At 48.3% G+C, this 15729-nt stretch overlaps 1 protein-coding gene across 1 annotated transcript in view; it reads left to right on the forward strand.

Moving 5' to 3' along the window:
• Positions 1 to 15729, forward strand: part of APCDD1L (APC down-regulated 1 like) — a 57391-nt gene that overhangs the window by 31401 nt on the left and 10261 nt on the right. Inside the window, exon 2 of the mRNA XM_017891229.1 lies at positions 13653 to 13791. Coding sequence (XP_017746718.1) covers positions 13653 to 13791 — 139 coding nt within the window. The remainder of the gene's footprint in view (positions 1 to 13652; positions 13792 to 15729) is intronic.

A 15729-nucleotide genomic window follows, 5' to 3' on the forward strand; every position in this document is an offset into this window, starting at 1 on the left:
TTTTTTTTTTTTTTTTTTTTTTTTTTTTTGCCCTGTGTATGGCATAAAAGAACTTACATAAAAATAATAATTAAACCATTAAGCACAATCTATCTCACACATCTCCCTGGTTTTGACTTTCTTCTCTGTCCATAGCCAAGTTGCTACACTCATCCATGCAATATTTGGGACACACAGATGCTAACATATTTTTTGTTGTGTGTATGGAAATTAGATTTAACTTGGCATCCTGCATTTTATCTGCAACCCTATTTATCAAACAACTTGCTCCCCATTCTGACTGTGCCCCCTTCCCTGGCCTCTGCCTGAGCCTTCTCCCTAGAGCCACTTCCCTGGGGACTCTACCTCTCCAGAGGCAGGCTTCTCCAGCCCATTATCGTCCCTGGGTGCTGTGTGGAGAGGTGACTGGGCCCAGCTGGGTGCCCTCTCTGGATGCTCAAAATGTACCCTCTAAATGTGGTACTCCTCCCCAGTTCTCTATCTCAGACACCTGCACCCCATCCTTCCCATGTCCCAGGCTGAGAAGCTGCACCCCACTTTACCTTACAAGGTAGCCTCCCCATCTTTGGCCCCAGCCTCAGAGCCTCCTTGCTCAGGAATTGACTTGGTACCCACAGGCCCTCTCAAGTCCTTCCTTCCCCAGCCCTCAGATGTGCACAACATCATCTTTAATGCAAGCCAGCAGGGGCCTTAGAGCCTGGGCCTCCCACCACCTGTCACCAGGTGCCATTCCGGCCATTTGGCCACATCTGATTGTTACTGTTCTGTAATTGAGTCAACATTTCTCTCCACATCAACTAGCTCACTCTCACTTATTTTTAAAAATAATCTATCCCTCTGTGCCTTAGCCTCATCCTAACAGCAACCCAGGATTGACGTGTCAGTTATTGAATTGAGTCAAAATAGACATGAAATTAATCCAATGTAGAATGTCCACCATGGACCCCTGGAACGGTGGGCAGTGCCACCCAGGAGGCACAGTCAGCGTGGAAAACACTGCTTTTCAAAGCACACACCTGATCTTACCCCCTGCAAGCCCCCTGCCCACCTCCTGGAGAACATTCCAGCCCCGAGAAGCAGCGGGTAAGGCCTCCCTCCACACCTGCCGCTCTGTGCTTCTCTAGCTCTCCCCATGACAACCCTCTGTACAGTGCCACCATCATGCATGGACTAATTACATCCTCCTCCATCTCTCTTTGCTGGTTCACACCTCCCTGCTACCTTGCAGCTCCTGCCTGGAGTGCCCATTATAGCTCTCTCCACCTGTCAAGCAGTTTCTTGTCTTGCAAGACCTCAGAGCACACATAGGCAGTGGGGCCCCTCTGGAGGCCCCTCTTCTCTTTGAGTTCCTTTTGGTAAACTGGACCAGTATTAGGCAGAATAATTGGCTTGGAATGTCAGACCCTGAGCCCTTGTAGATGCCTCTGTGCTCTGCAACCCCATGGCCAAGCACATAGTACGTGCCCAATAAATGTTGAGCCAAGACCAGGGCTGTAAGTGCAGATGGAAAGAGGCTAGGGGTTTACAGTTACTGGACCCAGTTTTGAATTTGGGCCTCTCCACCTGAGGGTTATGTGACAGAGGCAAGATACTGTCAGGCTTTCCCTTCTGAGCCTCCGTCTTGGGGTCTGTAAGATGGGGGCAGTCATCACCCCATCTGGAATGTTTGTGATAAGGGTCGAGCAGATCCATGAATGTGGGCTTCGAAGACTCCAGAGCTTTACCAAAAACGTGCATCTTGTTATTGTGGTGGTAACCATGATACTCTGATGACTCACCTGCTGTGGTCATCCAGTTAGCACCGCTTTGTCCCCTTCCTGAGCTACATGTGCTCCTCCCAGGGTAAGAGCATAGCTGGGCCGGGGTCATGAGGGAAGGTGAGAATTGCAAGCCTGTTTATTTAACATTTAGGAAGCCAACACATTTTCCTGTACCTTGTCTGCAACACTTAAGCCAATATTTGCATCTTTGGGATTCTATTTGTATGGTAATTTTAAAATAGGGTGCGAACTTACAGCCGGTCTTTCTCCTGAAACTCTAAAAGCACACTAATTTTCTAGACGGTAAAATAATGCAATAATTAAATATTACCATTTATCTTAAAATCTGGTAACTCCTAGCAAAATGGGTTTTTCGAAACATGATGTAGGTTTTCCCACAAAATTGCACTCTAGGGAAATTTCTTAGTTTGAATGTATGAAAGAGACCACGAACTTAATCTCAACACAATGTAAGAAAAATTGATTTGTTAAATTACAATAATTTTCTTGCATTTAAAATCTCAGTGCTTCCTGTCGCAGCTGACCCAAAGGCCCCCGTATACGTGTCTTTGGGGAGAGGCCCAAGGAGCTGAGATGTCTTGTTTCATTGTTTATGAAGCTTCCCACATGCCCTTTTATGTGGTTCCAACTGGAGCTTTTGTTCTGTTGTTGGAAACTTCTCTGAAAGAGGCAACGCTAGGTGACCCTTCGCCCTTGCCTTCAGTCTCTAAATACGTTCTCTGCGCGAGTGGAAAGGAAGATCTCCCACGTGGAAGAAAGTTTGGGCACCAGAGCTGGCCTTGGTGGGCTCCTTCTTCCCCAAGGACTGGGTGGAACTAGGGAGGCTGGGTGACCCTGGGCTGGAGGCCGAAGCTGGAGCGGGCGGTGTGAGGGTTCGCCACAGTAGCCCAATCGCCCCAACCAAAGCTCAAGAGGGCCCCCTTGTGGAAGCTCCCAAGAACAGCTCGGTGAGTGGTGTGTTTCCCCCCATGCTGGGGTTCCTCTCAGTCACCCCCGACATCTTGGGGCAGGTCTCAGATCCAAGGATACTCAATGGAAACCACCATCCTCCATCCCTGTCTCCTCAAAACCTAAATATTTATGCGACACGGCAAGATTCTTGGCCCCTCTGGGGAAGAGCTGGTGGAGAACCAGTTGCCAAGGCTCCATGAAGAGTTCAGTCCCTCAAGCTGGAATCCCAAGAGTCCTTCTCAGGCACCCTTTCTGGGTTCTGAGGGGTCTTCACTCTGATGTATACGAATATCTTTCTTGTTGAATGTGTCAAAACCTTGTGATTATCTTGCCAAAGTCCTCTTCTACAGAACAATGAAAGCTTCAGCCTTCTGCCAAGAGAGCTAATAAGAGTTCAGTCCAACGGGAGACTCCCAGATACACATTCTGTTTGGCAAACACTGACTCCTAACTACACCCCTTAGGGCAGTCACCAGGACATTCAGTGAGATCCAGGCACGTTCGGAACCCCTGCTACACAGTGATGCTACAAGCTATCATCATCCCCTCACTGGCTCCTCCAAGCACCAGGTGGGATGTTGGCATCAGTGGACAGCATTGGCCAAGTTTGGTATAAATAATGTCTACAGACCAACGTGCAAGCTGGGAACACAGCAGCTAAAGTTGGGCTAACGAGGCCTTGTCTCCAAGACACCGGAACATCTGGGTGAAAAGGGAAATGCTCCCATCCATCACCCTGCTGCCTTGGCTCTTTAGAAACAGCTGGCCTGTGGCTGGGATGTTCCAGTTTCCAACTGGGTGGGAACTCCGGCCAGAGCGAGAGTAATTAGCATTATCATGGGGCCGAGGGAGTTTTCATGTGCACAGTTTTCATTCTGGAACATTCCTAAACAAACAAACAGAAAAACCTAGCTTATGAGCCAGGCTTGGTGGGCCAGAACTCATCTCCCCAGGCCCCCATTCCTTTCCCATTCTGTGGACTGTGCACTTCCTTTCTCTCAGCAGGAGAGGCTAAGCAGAGGCCTCAGGGAGGTATCCACAGTGGCCAGCCGCTTCCTCATACACAGCGTTTTCCATTGTGACTTAAGCACATGTCACACAAACATAAAGCAGTCACCTTCTCCAGGTGGTACCAGGCAAGGCCCACCTTTGTCCTCCATCCCGTGGTCCAGCCTGACCTGAGACTTTTCATGGAGAACTGGGGGGCCAGTAGCGAACCAAACCCTGTCCCTTTGATCACCTTTCAACCCGCGGCTTCTTAATCCAAAGGGCCTTCTGCTCCTCACATCCTCAGACCCACTCTCCCAGGTACCCAGTTCCTCTTGACTTTCTCAGGGCAGCCTTCAACTCTCTGAGCGCACTGAGCAGAGGAGGGCACATTCCAAAGGGCTGGGATGCTGAAGGTTGCGGGGAATGGAGGGTGCTTTTTTTTTAGAGCATATCATTTCTGTGTTTCCCAAGATAGCAAAGTCCAACCCACTTCCCAACCTGCCTCCCAGCCCTGAACACAATGATTCTCAGATTAGGTGGATGAGGAGATTCAATTATAGCCAAATGAGAGACATGTGAGGTATCTGCGGACCAGCCATTCACACCAGAGGTTGGGGATGGGCTCCTTAGAATGCAAAGGGTGTCTCCGTATTTCTGTTTGCTGATGCAGCATCCAATAGTAGCGTCCAATCTGCAGCCTTCTCGGGGGAGTTCTGGTGGAAACCCCACATGCCTTTTGTGCAGTGACTTCATTGGAAAGTACATCTCTGGCTGTAGCTGTGCTGTGATGGCTCTGTTTCCATAGCCAGTCTGAAGTTTACTGGCCACACAGCAGGGGCCACCGTCGCAGCCAGCATATCTCCATTTGTAAAAGGCAGCCTCCTCTAATCAAGAGAGCTTATTTTTTGGGTGGGGAGTCACTGCTGAAAGTTTTACTTAAAATATGTGTAAGCTTCCTCCAGGTCCAAACATTCTAGGTGAATTACCTCAAGCTGACGGTTTTGAAATAAACTAAAGGGTTTCAGACATTTTAAGAAAAAAAAAAAAAAAACAGCAAATCTTAATCCAAACCTCAGTATATAAAACAGAGCAACAGGTAGGGACCGTTTTGGCTAAAGCTGGGTCAAAGACTACATCCTACCTACTGGGTTGCCCTATCTGTTTCAAAAATAGCCCCAGGAGTCTTCAGAAGCCAACTTGAAAACATGTGATACAGCAAAATGTAACATGCATGCTCCATCCTTGAGCTAGAGTTCTGCTGTCTAATCTGGCAGCTGCCAGCCACATGTAGTCACAGGGCACCAGAAATGTGGCCTGTCTAAATTGAGTTGTGCTATAAGTATAAAATATACACCAAGTTCTGAAGACTTGATATGGGAAAAAAAAAAAAAAAATCACATAAAATATTTCATTAATTGTTATATTTGTTACATGTTGAAATATAGTACTTGGAGCCAGATAAAATATATCATTAAAATTGATTTTACCTGTCTTTTTTTAGCTTTTTTAACGTGGCTACTAGAAAACATGCACCAATAAAATCACGTGCAGGGCTGACATTTATGGCTTGCATTATGTGCCTATGGAGCTAGTGGAGCCTTCCTAGGGGGTACAGGACCATGTCAGGATCCTGGTTTCACTAGGGCAGGTTCCAAGGGTGAAAAGAAGCTTTGAAGCAAAGTACCTGGCATTTGCTTCTTAGGCCAGATCCAGCCTATCTAAGCCTGTGACATGATCTGATGCTCACACACTAATCTCCCTTCACCTACTTCTCTTTCCTCTCTACCTGCTTGGATCAACCTGGCCCCCAGCCTACTGGGAACTCCCTGACTGATCACCCTTTCACCCTCAGCCAGATTCTTGGCAATCCCAACAACTAAACCATCTCTTTCTCCCCTCCCGCTTCAAGCCTGACTCTAATGGCCACATCCAGAGAGGTGGGAGAAGGGTCATCAAGGAACTCACACACGTGCTACTATGGACCACAAGCCATTCATTCATTCAATGAAAAATAGTCATTGTAAATAGCATGTATTGAACACTTAGTATATGAAGGCATTGTCCTAAGCACTTTCCATGACTTAACACAACAAATATGTATTGGGCATCCATCAGGCACTGTGCCAGGTGCTGGAGAATCAGCAGTGAGCAAGAGAGATGAGGACTCAGCCCTCAGGAAGCTGGCAGAGTAGTGGAGTCACAGTGAGAGGAAGGGAGAAATGAGGGAAGGGAAGGGAAGGGAAGGGGAAGAGGGAGGGAAGGAAGGAGGGAGGGAGGGAGGGAGGAAGGAAGGAAGGAAGGAAGGAAGGAAGGAAGGAAGGAAGGAAGGAAGGAAGGAAGGAGAAAAGAAAAAGTTAAGAAGCCTAAAGTGACAGCCCACTAGCAGTGAGCACACCTAGCACCCAGATCTTGGTTTCTAAACACCATTTTTCAATAAAAGGAATCAGATCTCCTTGGAGAAATGGCCAGTTTCAGGGATGGGACTGAAAACAACACAAAATGAACCTGGAAGATCTTCTGGCACCAGGAAATGAGGAAATACTCCCCCCAAAATGACAAAGACATACAGAAAGAACACAGGAGATTAACTGGAGGAGCTCCCAATGGCCAAATCAGGGACAATTTGAGCCACAAAATAAATAATGATAGTAATGTGTTATAATCAATAAAGTAAAAATAAATATTCAGGAGTTCATAGTAATATAAATAATTGAATAAAAAGATAAATGGGAGAGAAGGGACAGTACATTTTTACAGCACAATTACAGTTAATAAACTCAGAAAGAACTGGGCATAGTGGCTCATGGCTGAAATCCCAGCACTTTGGGAGGCTGAGACAGGCAGATCTCTTGAGCTCAGGAGTTCAAGACCAGTCTGGGCAACACAGTGAGACCCCGTCTCTAAAAACAAAAATAAACTCAAAAAGAGTAATGGAACTAGAGAATGACCATTTGGAAAACAACACCAATAATAATTGTAGGCAAGAATCATTGACACTTATCAATAGATGCTCAAATTAGTGGGAGAATGTATAATGAAATACAAGGTATTTCCATTATCTCTGAGTATAGCCCCATAAGGTAATTATTAATCACAGAGAGAAAAGTAGTAATTTAATAGTAGAGAAACTTGGTAGATGCCTCCTTAAGCCAGTGATCACAGTCAAGATCATCAGGAATGGGATGATTGCCTTGGTGTGCCTCCTGAGATGATGCACTGGGAAGGATACACCATCACTTCCACAACATTCTTACCAGAAACTCATGAGCAGAATTTACTCATGAAGAAACATCAGACCATCCCAATCTAAGGGTACTACAAAATAAGAGCCACTACTCTTCAAAAGTGTCAAAGTCATAGAAGACAAAAAGAAAAGAAATGTCTCAGATTGAAGAAAACAATGACAGCTCAATACAATGTGGGATCCTGGATTGAATGCTGGACCAGAAAGGGGACATTAATGGGACAATGGGTGAAACTTGAATTAGGTCTGTAGACTCATTAAGAACACTGTATCAATGTTAATGTCCTGGTTCTGATCATTGCACAATGTCTGTGTAAGATGTTAACTTGTAGGGAAACTGGACAAAGCATACACTAGAACTCTTTCTACCATTTTTGCAACATTTTTGTAAGTCTGAAATTATTTCAGAATGAAAAGTCAAAAAAGTAAATCGAAGCAAGAAAGCAGATAATAAATGCCAGATGTGATGAGTGCTGCACAGGAGAGAAGAGAATGGAGTGTACAGAAAAGGGATGCCTGGAAAGGATGCGCTGCCAGGAAATGCCATTTATGCTGAGACCTCCGTGAAGACGGAGAGCCCAGCACAGAACAGAGAATGGAACAGCACAGGCAATAGCCTCAAGGCAGCCAAAGGTTTGCCCTTTCAGCACGAGGGACTCACAGTGGAAAAGCACTGTGGGATGGGGTGGGTGATCAGGTGGTAAAAAGGCAACCAGTTTCAAATGGCTTCAGAGGCTACACAAGAAAGCTTGAATGTTGAACTGAGTGCACTGGGAAATCATTGAAGTTGTTGGCCATTGTTTAAATTTCCATCAAGACATTAGGGATGGTTTGAAGTTATACTCTGATGTGAGCCTATTTGATTAATGCCAATCTCTCCAGGAGAACAGGAATTCTGACCATCATGTGCAGCCATATAGAATCAGAGTCCATTTCAGTTCCAGGCATACAACAGGCATTCAATAAGTATTTGGGGCTGGGCGCAGTGGCTCACGCCTGTAATTCCAGAACTTTGGGAGGCTGAGGTGGGCAGATCACGAGGTCAGGAGATCAAGATCATCCCGGCTAACATGGTGAAACCCCATCTCTACTAAAAATACAAAAATTAGCCAGGCATGGTGGCATGCGCCTGTAGTCCCAGCTACTCAGGAGGCTGAGGCAGGAGAATTGCTTGAACTTGGGAGGCGGAGGTTGTAGTGAGCCGAGATCGCACCACTGCACTCCAGCCTGGGCGACAGAGCAAGACACTGTCTCAAAATAAATAAATAAATAAAAATAAGTGTTTGTGTGGGGGAGGAGAAATGAATGAATGATAGTTGGGTCACCTGGGGAACCTCAATTTTGGATGGTCATTGTTATCTGCTGTGGGTTGAATGTAACCCCCCAAAAAAGATATGTTCCAGTCCTAACCCCCAGTACCTGGGAATAGGACCTTATTTGGATATAGGGTCTTTGCAGATGTCATCAAGTTAGGATGAGGTCATGCTGGATTAGGATTAGGGTGGGCCCTGATCCAGGGATTGGTGCCTTTATAAAAGAAAGGAGAGGGAGATTTGGACACAGGTGCAGACAGAGGAAACACACAAATAGGGAAGAAGGCCATGGGAAGATGGGGGCAGAGACTGGCATGATGCAGCCACAAGCCAAGGGACACCTGGAGCCACCAGGTCCTGGGAGAGGCCCTACCCACACCTTGATTTCAAACTTCAGACTTGCAGACTCCAGACTGGGAAAGGATTGACTCCTGTTGCTTCAGCCACTCAGTATGTGGTCTTTGTCGTGGCAGCCCTGAGATGTCCAGATGCTCTCCTTTTGCATGCCTCAGGTGAGGTGACCAGTTCACCTTGAACTGCTCCTCCCTCCATCTTCCACGCACCACCCTCAGGCCATTTACCACACCCACAAGTCCCTTGTACATCTACTTATTAAACACGATTTCATTAAAATATAAAAAGAAAATAATTAAAATAAAATACTTAATATTTTAATATCAAGTTCAGATCAATCCCCTTTTAAAAGTCAGTCCTCAGCAAAACAGGCCGTGCAAGTACAAGGTTGTTACGGTAACTACCGACACTTTTAACACCTCCTAAAATCAATGCGTGACTGTTGGAATACGAAGTGCTCGCATCGCGCCTAAAATCACCTCTCACCCCACCCTGCATTCATTAGTGCCTTGCTTCGAGAACCTCAGAACAAGCAGATTAAAAGAGAAAAAAAGTACTTTTCTTTTGCTTTTACCCCCAAAAGAAAAGTACCTGAAAAGCTGATATTTCTCCATCTGCTCTGGCTACAAAGCTCGCATCTTTTCTCCACCCTCTTCTCTCTTTGATCCATACCTGCGTTTTTCCTGATCTTTGAAGAAAACATAAATTGTGGCCCCAGGAGTGAAACCTGTCTAAGCCTCCACTGTTCATCTGCAAAATGGAATAACCACACCCACCTAGGAGAATTGCTGGGGAAGGGAAGTAAGAGAAGGGCACAGAGTGTGGGATTCCATCTTTATGAAATATCCAGAATAGGCAAATCCACAGAATCGGAAAACGGAGTCATTGTTGCCGAGATCTAAGAGGAGAGGGGAGCGGGAGTGACTGCTGATGGGCACAGGGTCCCCTTCTGAGGTGATGACAACGTTCTGGAATGAGATCATGGTGGTGGTTGCACAGTATTGTGAATGTACTAATGCTACCAAATGGTTCACTTTAAAATGGTGCCTTTTTTTTTTTTTTTTTTTTTTGAGACTGAGTCTCACTCTTGTCACCCAGGCTGGACTGCAATGACATGATCTCAGCCCACTGCAACCTCCGCCTCCTGGGTTCAAGCGATTCTTCTGCCTCAGCCTCCCAAATAGCTGGGATTACAGGCGCCTGCCACCACGCCCAGCTAATTTTTGTACTTTTAGTAGAAACAGGGTTTCACCATGTTGGCCAGGCTGGTCACAAACTCCTGACCTCAGGTGATCCGCCCACCTCAGCATCCCAAAGTGCTGGGATTACAGGTGTGAGCCACCGTGCCTGGCCGACAGGGTACCTTTGAGGTTAGGTGTATTTTACTGGGTGTATTGTGTTTTATTTGGTTAAGAAGCATCTGTCTGCAGAGGAGTGACAATGGCCAAGTCCCTCCACTCCTCCAAACTGCAGTTTCCTCATCAGCAAAATAGGTTCATTGACCGAACCCATGTCACAGGTGGTTGTGCCAATGACACCTGTCAATCCTTTGGGCTCTGCCAGGGTACTGATACGCTGCCGCTGGGAGGGCTCAAGGTCATAATGCAGATGAAGCACCTGACCTTGGGCCTCCCACTCAGGAGACACTGGGCACCACTTGATGATCTCAAGACAATCTTAACCAAGTGCCCACACTTCCGTGTGTGCTCAGCGAGTGTTCTTTCCCCGGAAGGCCCCAGGCAGGTCCATATGGTATTTGTTCATGAGGCCTGTTTCTGGTGCTCTGATTCAGGATGACACATCAGCCTCAAGCAGGTCATATTTTAAGCTCCGGTAGCCTGGTCTGAGCCATTGGGAACTCCAGATTTAATTCTTCAGGTAATTTGAACGATGCTATCTAATTCCAAGTGTCCTGCTCTTATGAATGCAAAAGCAGCATAATTTTTAATTAGTGGGTAAACAGTAAATAATGAATGACAGTAAGTGGACACCACTGTTAATTAAAATCCATGGTTGATAAAAATCAATTTGGTCCATGCATTTAACTCCCGTCTATCACTTCCCTGCAAAAAGTTGTGTAACCAAACCCACCACACCATCTACTTGCAGCTATTACTTCTTTAGTTAAGACTTTTTTGGAGGAAGAGAAAAAGGAAGTGGAGGGAAAGCAAAGAAAATCCAACATTCTACCCCAGGAACTGTGTTGGAGAAAATGTCATGGAATCATTTATAACTGGTCAGTTTTGCTTTTGCCACCTTGACGTTGAGACCTCATGCATGACCAAGAGGTGACATGATGCTCCTCAAGAGGTGCCCAGCATTGCTTCGCATTTGTGTGTACATGTTCCGAATGCAGCCACACTTCGCTGTATCTCAGTCTCCCAACATAATTAAATCCCATTTCCTCACAGAAAAACAAGATAAATAAAATGCACTCGGCAGAAACACAGGATCTGAGGATTCACGACAAAACACCATGTCAAGGGCCATCTAGTCTCAGTGACTTCAGGGAGGGTGCAGGGGGGGAAAAAAGTCTTGTTTTCTTTTGAACAGAAAAACACTTCCTCAAGAGCCCAAGTTTTGTGGAAACAATGGCAAGATAATTTGCAGGACCCCTTCACTATTTCACTCTGAAATGTAAGCTGGATTTTCCTACCAGGCAAATATTGCTGACCCCTTTTGATCCTTTTCCTCGCTCTGTTTTCATCCATTCCCCCAAATCAACACTTTTGGACAGGTTTCATTGACACTGGAGATGTTCAAATTAACCTGCAGAATTGAATCCAGGGAACCCAATGTCTTCTGAAGAAGCATATTGCAGAAGCCCCCAAATGCACAAGGTGTTGACGCTGCCGTGCACCCATCAGCTCAGGACTCCTGGCGAGTTGTATAGGGACCTGGCCCAACTTTGGTGCCTACCCACCCACTACAACGTCCTGCCACAAATTTCTGCAAATTAGACATGCTAAGTTAAGACAAAACAACCACAGCCTCTCTCTTTCAAGATCCTGCTGGCATTTCATTCACTTCATAGAGCAGCCCTGAGTGCTGATGAGTTGGTGTGGTGACACCTTGGCCCTGGCTGGGTGGCTATTTGTTTTCATTTCTCCTATTTGGCTAATTAAAGGCAATAATCAGTTGCAGGATGAACCAAGATTACAACAGGGACCTAGGGCTACACCAGCATTTGTACTCATGTCTTCGTTTATTCAGTCGGCCAATGTTTGTTGACCGCCCTGCGTTTTACCCCGCCTCCAAGTCAGCTCCTTCTGTGTTCTCTGGGGATGTAAGACAAGCACCGGTGAGGCCGTCACACCCCGAAGTCCAACAACCTGGGCTCACATCCTGGCTTTGCCACATCCGGGTGGCATGTGTCCGGTGGAAGCTAAGCCCATCTCTGAGCTGAGCCTGTTTCTCTGCCCATGAGAGGAAGATAATACTAACACCGACTCCAGGGTTATTGCAAAGATCAGATGGGAATAATGTATAGAAGCGCAAGGGGTCCGCTCCCAGTTAACAGGTGCTGTCATCCCCCTCGTCATCATCAGCGTCACTCCTGCCTTCTCAGCTGATCACTGGGGACCCCAAAAGTCTCCAGATGCAACCCCCAACCTCAAGGGAACTGAGGAATCCACTCTGCCTCATTTTCCTAAAATACCCCTGGGGCACAGAGAGTTTGGGGTCAGGCAGCTCTGAGGGGGCAGTGGGGAGCCCTCAGCTCTTCTGAACCCCTGCTGGGAAGGTCTGCCTGCGAGGCCAGGAAAGGGACAGAACATTCCATCTGCTCACTTCTCAACTCAGCCCCCAACCCCTCCCAAGGCCTCCTGAAGTTCCTGCCAGGCCCCCACATCCCCTGGGCTGGAGCTCGAAGACTCAGCCCCTCCTGACCCACTCCAGCCCCAGGCTGGGTGGGAAGAGCCATGCTTGGAAGCTTCGCTGCAGGAACTGGGCCTCCAGGGCCAGGCCGGCGCCCCTGAACACAGCCCGTGGCTGGAGTATTTGGACGCAGCTCACTGCCGAGCTTCCCACAGCATCCCGTCATCTGGGCCATCTGAAGCCCATCAGCCCCGAGTGGAGATGACAGTTTCTGGGAGAGCTGCTGCTCTTTAGCAGCTGAAGGTCTTGGCACTCTCACCTCTGAGCAGCCCAAGAAGAGATCGTGAACAGCCCCACACCCGGGCTTGACTTGTCTCCAGGCCCAGCCAAGCTCATCCAGGGGTCACTCCAGAGGATCTGGAGCTTGTGCTGCAGTGCCTGCTTCCCGTGTCCATCTTCCAGTCACCTTCTGCCCTGAGCCCAATTCCTCCCCTGGTGTCCAGGCTTAGGGAGCCCTGAAGAAAGGCAGGGCCCGCACTGTTTGTCCTCAGACCTTGGCCCAGGCCTCTGCAGCGGCCATGCATTCTTTCACTTGCCACATGTTCACTGAGCACCAAGTAGACAGCAGGCACCCAGCACCAGGTGAGACCTGAAGCCAGTGGCCTCGAGGGACCTGCTCTGTGCTGGGAGAGGCCAAGCAGCCCCCAGAGCTCCTTGGTGGAGGGGAGTGGTCTGCTCTGGGGGTGGGCTAGGGCCCCACTGTCCCCAGCACCTTAGGTCCTGAGTCCCGAGTGCCCTTTGTCCAGAAGTGTGGGTCCTTCTGCCCCTGGCGGGCAGCACCTGGTCACAGCGGGCAAGCCCGTGGAGGTTCTGGGCTTCTAGGAGTCTGCTCCACGCAGTAGGATTCTCAGAGGCCTCCCAGCCCCAGAATCTGGGACGGTCTCCATCTAGGAGGCTTGGATTCCAGGATGATCACATCTGGGAACCCAGGAGGAGATGCATCGGGGAGGCTGATTCTAGGATCCTCAGTATGGGGAGCGCATCACTATCTCCAGAACTGGGGCACCCCGGGGACAGGGCTGCGATGGAGGTTGCGGGACAGCCCTGCCTGGCTCTCTGTGGCCACAGTGGGGTTGGGAGGGCGGATGGGGTGGGTGTTCTTGGGGCATGCTGGGGTCTTACCCAGGTCTGTCTGCTTTGCAGCCCACACCACACTGGCGGCTGGGGAGGCTGGGGGCAGCCGCCTGCACTGGGAACCCCGCTGCCAGCGGCCCTTGACAGATAGAGTGCCCAGCACTGCAATCCTGCCCCCACGCCTCAATGGACCTTGGATCTCCACGGGGTAAGACAGGTCATCCTGACCATGGGCCCATGGGCTCGGAGACTTCTACCTTTCTGAGACTCGGTGTCCAATCTTTGAAATAGGCATAATTCACATAGTTATCCAAGAGGCCCGCTATCTGCCAAGCTGCTGGCGATGCTTGCCTCCCCTCCCAGACTGCAATGGGAGGCAGGGACTGTGTTGGGCATCGCGTCCATGGACAAAATCCATTCAACACCTTGAGCACCTATTATACAAACTATTACGAACTGAGTGCCCGGGGTCAGCAGCGGGATGTGCCCTTAACATTTGAACACATGAATGAATAGTATAAACTTGAGATTGCACTGAGCTCTTCAATGAAGGAAATAAAACCAAGGATGTGATAGCAAGTGACCTGGAGAGTTCTTTAGAGAGTGATCAGGGGAGGCTTCTTGGAGGTGGTGACATCAGCTGAGAGCTAAAAGGAGAGGAATCAGCCATCTAGAGGGCCAGGGAAGAGCCAGGCAGAGGGGGCAGCTGGCGAAAGGCCCTGGGGTAGGTAGTGGCAGGCCAGGGAGAGCCTGGGTGCGCCCGTCTAATTCTGTCTAACCTGACAGGCTCACTCAACATTTCAGAGGCTCAGTTGCTGCTTTGCGGCCAATGGACTTTGCGTTCTCTCCTCATCTGTGGTGCACAAACCCTACAGCAGCCAGCTGAGTCCCACTCCTGGGGCAGGGATTGGGGAAAAGCGTGGCCCCTCCACACCTGGCACGTTCCTCCTTCCCCCAACATCCCCTCCAGGCCAGTCCCATTCTGGGGTCAAGGGCTGGCCTCTTGGTATCCTTCCTGTACCTCCTGAGGTCGGGCAGAAACTCCCAACTGCCAAACATCTGCTAGCGCTTTGGGTGGAGGAAGGGATGTGAGTTCTTCAAGGCCACTTGGAACACATTTGCAGGCTCAGCCAGGTTGCAAGCAGTCCCCACGCCCACGGCACAGTTCAGGGGAGATCTAGGCATCCACTCGCCAGGGTCACCCAGACAGAACTGGGGTGCAGGAAGAGGGGACACTGATTGCAGGCTGCTCCTGCCCCAAGACAGTAACATTTTGAAGTAGTTCTTCTAAGAAATTTCTTCTAGAGCTTTCTTCCTTGAAAGTTCCCTGCCATGCTCTCCAGACTGAGCTTGCTGCTTCCTGGGAGAAGAGTGGGAAAGGGCCCAGAGCCTGGGAACCATCGAGAGGTCCAGTGTGACCTAGTGTGTCCTGTTAGGCAAATCTCCCCTCTCCAGCCCTTGTCTGAGACCCTCAGGGGTATGGCTCACCCCTCCCTATTTTTAAGTACCTATACTAGTATTTACTTATCATTTTCTGTAAACCAACTTGTTTTTATTTACTAAAATATATTCATTTATTTTACAGCTTTATTGAGGTATAATTGGCATACATTGACAGTGTAATGTGATTATTTTTAAAGAAAATGTAATATTATCCTGGATTTGGGGACCAGAGCCACTTGTCATAAATTAAAGGTAACTGTAAAATTAAATTCAACGAAAACAAAACAACATAAATCCTCTCTAGATCTGTTGCCGCCGAGGCTCTGAGTTGCTCTCTCTGGGAGAACAGGGAGGTTGGCACTAAAGGCACATTAGCTCTGACCAGAGAATTTCCCCTCAACATTATCAAAAAGATGGAAGAAAAGAAAAGGGAATTATTTCGTTGCTGGGTGATAACATGTTTCCTCTGCTCCAACAGCCCTGCTACAAAAAATATCAAGAAAATAGGCTGGGATCATGCCTGTAATCCCAGCACTTTGGGAGGCCGAGACGGGCAGATTGATTGAGGTCAGGAGTTCAAAACCAGCCTGGCCAACATGATGAAACCTCATCTCTACTAAAAATACAAAAATTAGCCAGGCATGGTGGCACATGCCTGTAATTGCAGCTACTCAGGAGACTGAGGCAGGAGAATTGCTTGAAC

The sequence above is a fragment of the Rhinopithecus bieti genome, unplaced genomic scaffold (assembly GCF_001698545.2).
Source record: "Rhinopithecus bieti isolate Rb0 unplaced genomic scaffold, ASM169854v2 scaffold_20477, whole genome shotgun sequence".
Lineage (NCBI taxonomy): Eukaryota > Metazoa > Chordata > Mammalia > Primates > Cercopithecidae > Rhinopithecus > Rhinopithecus bieti.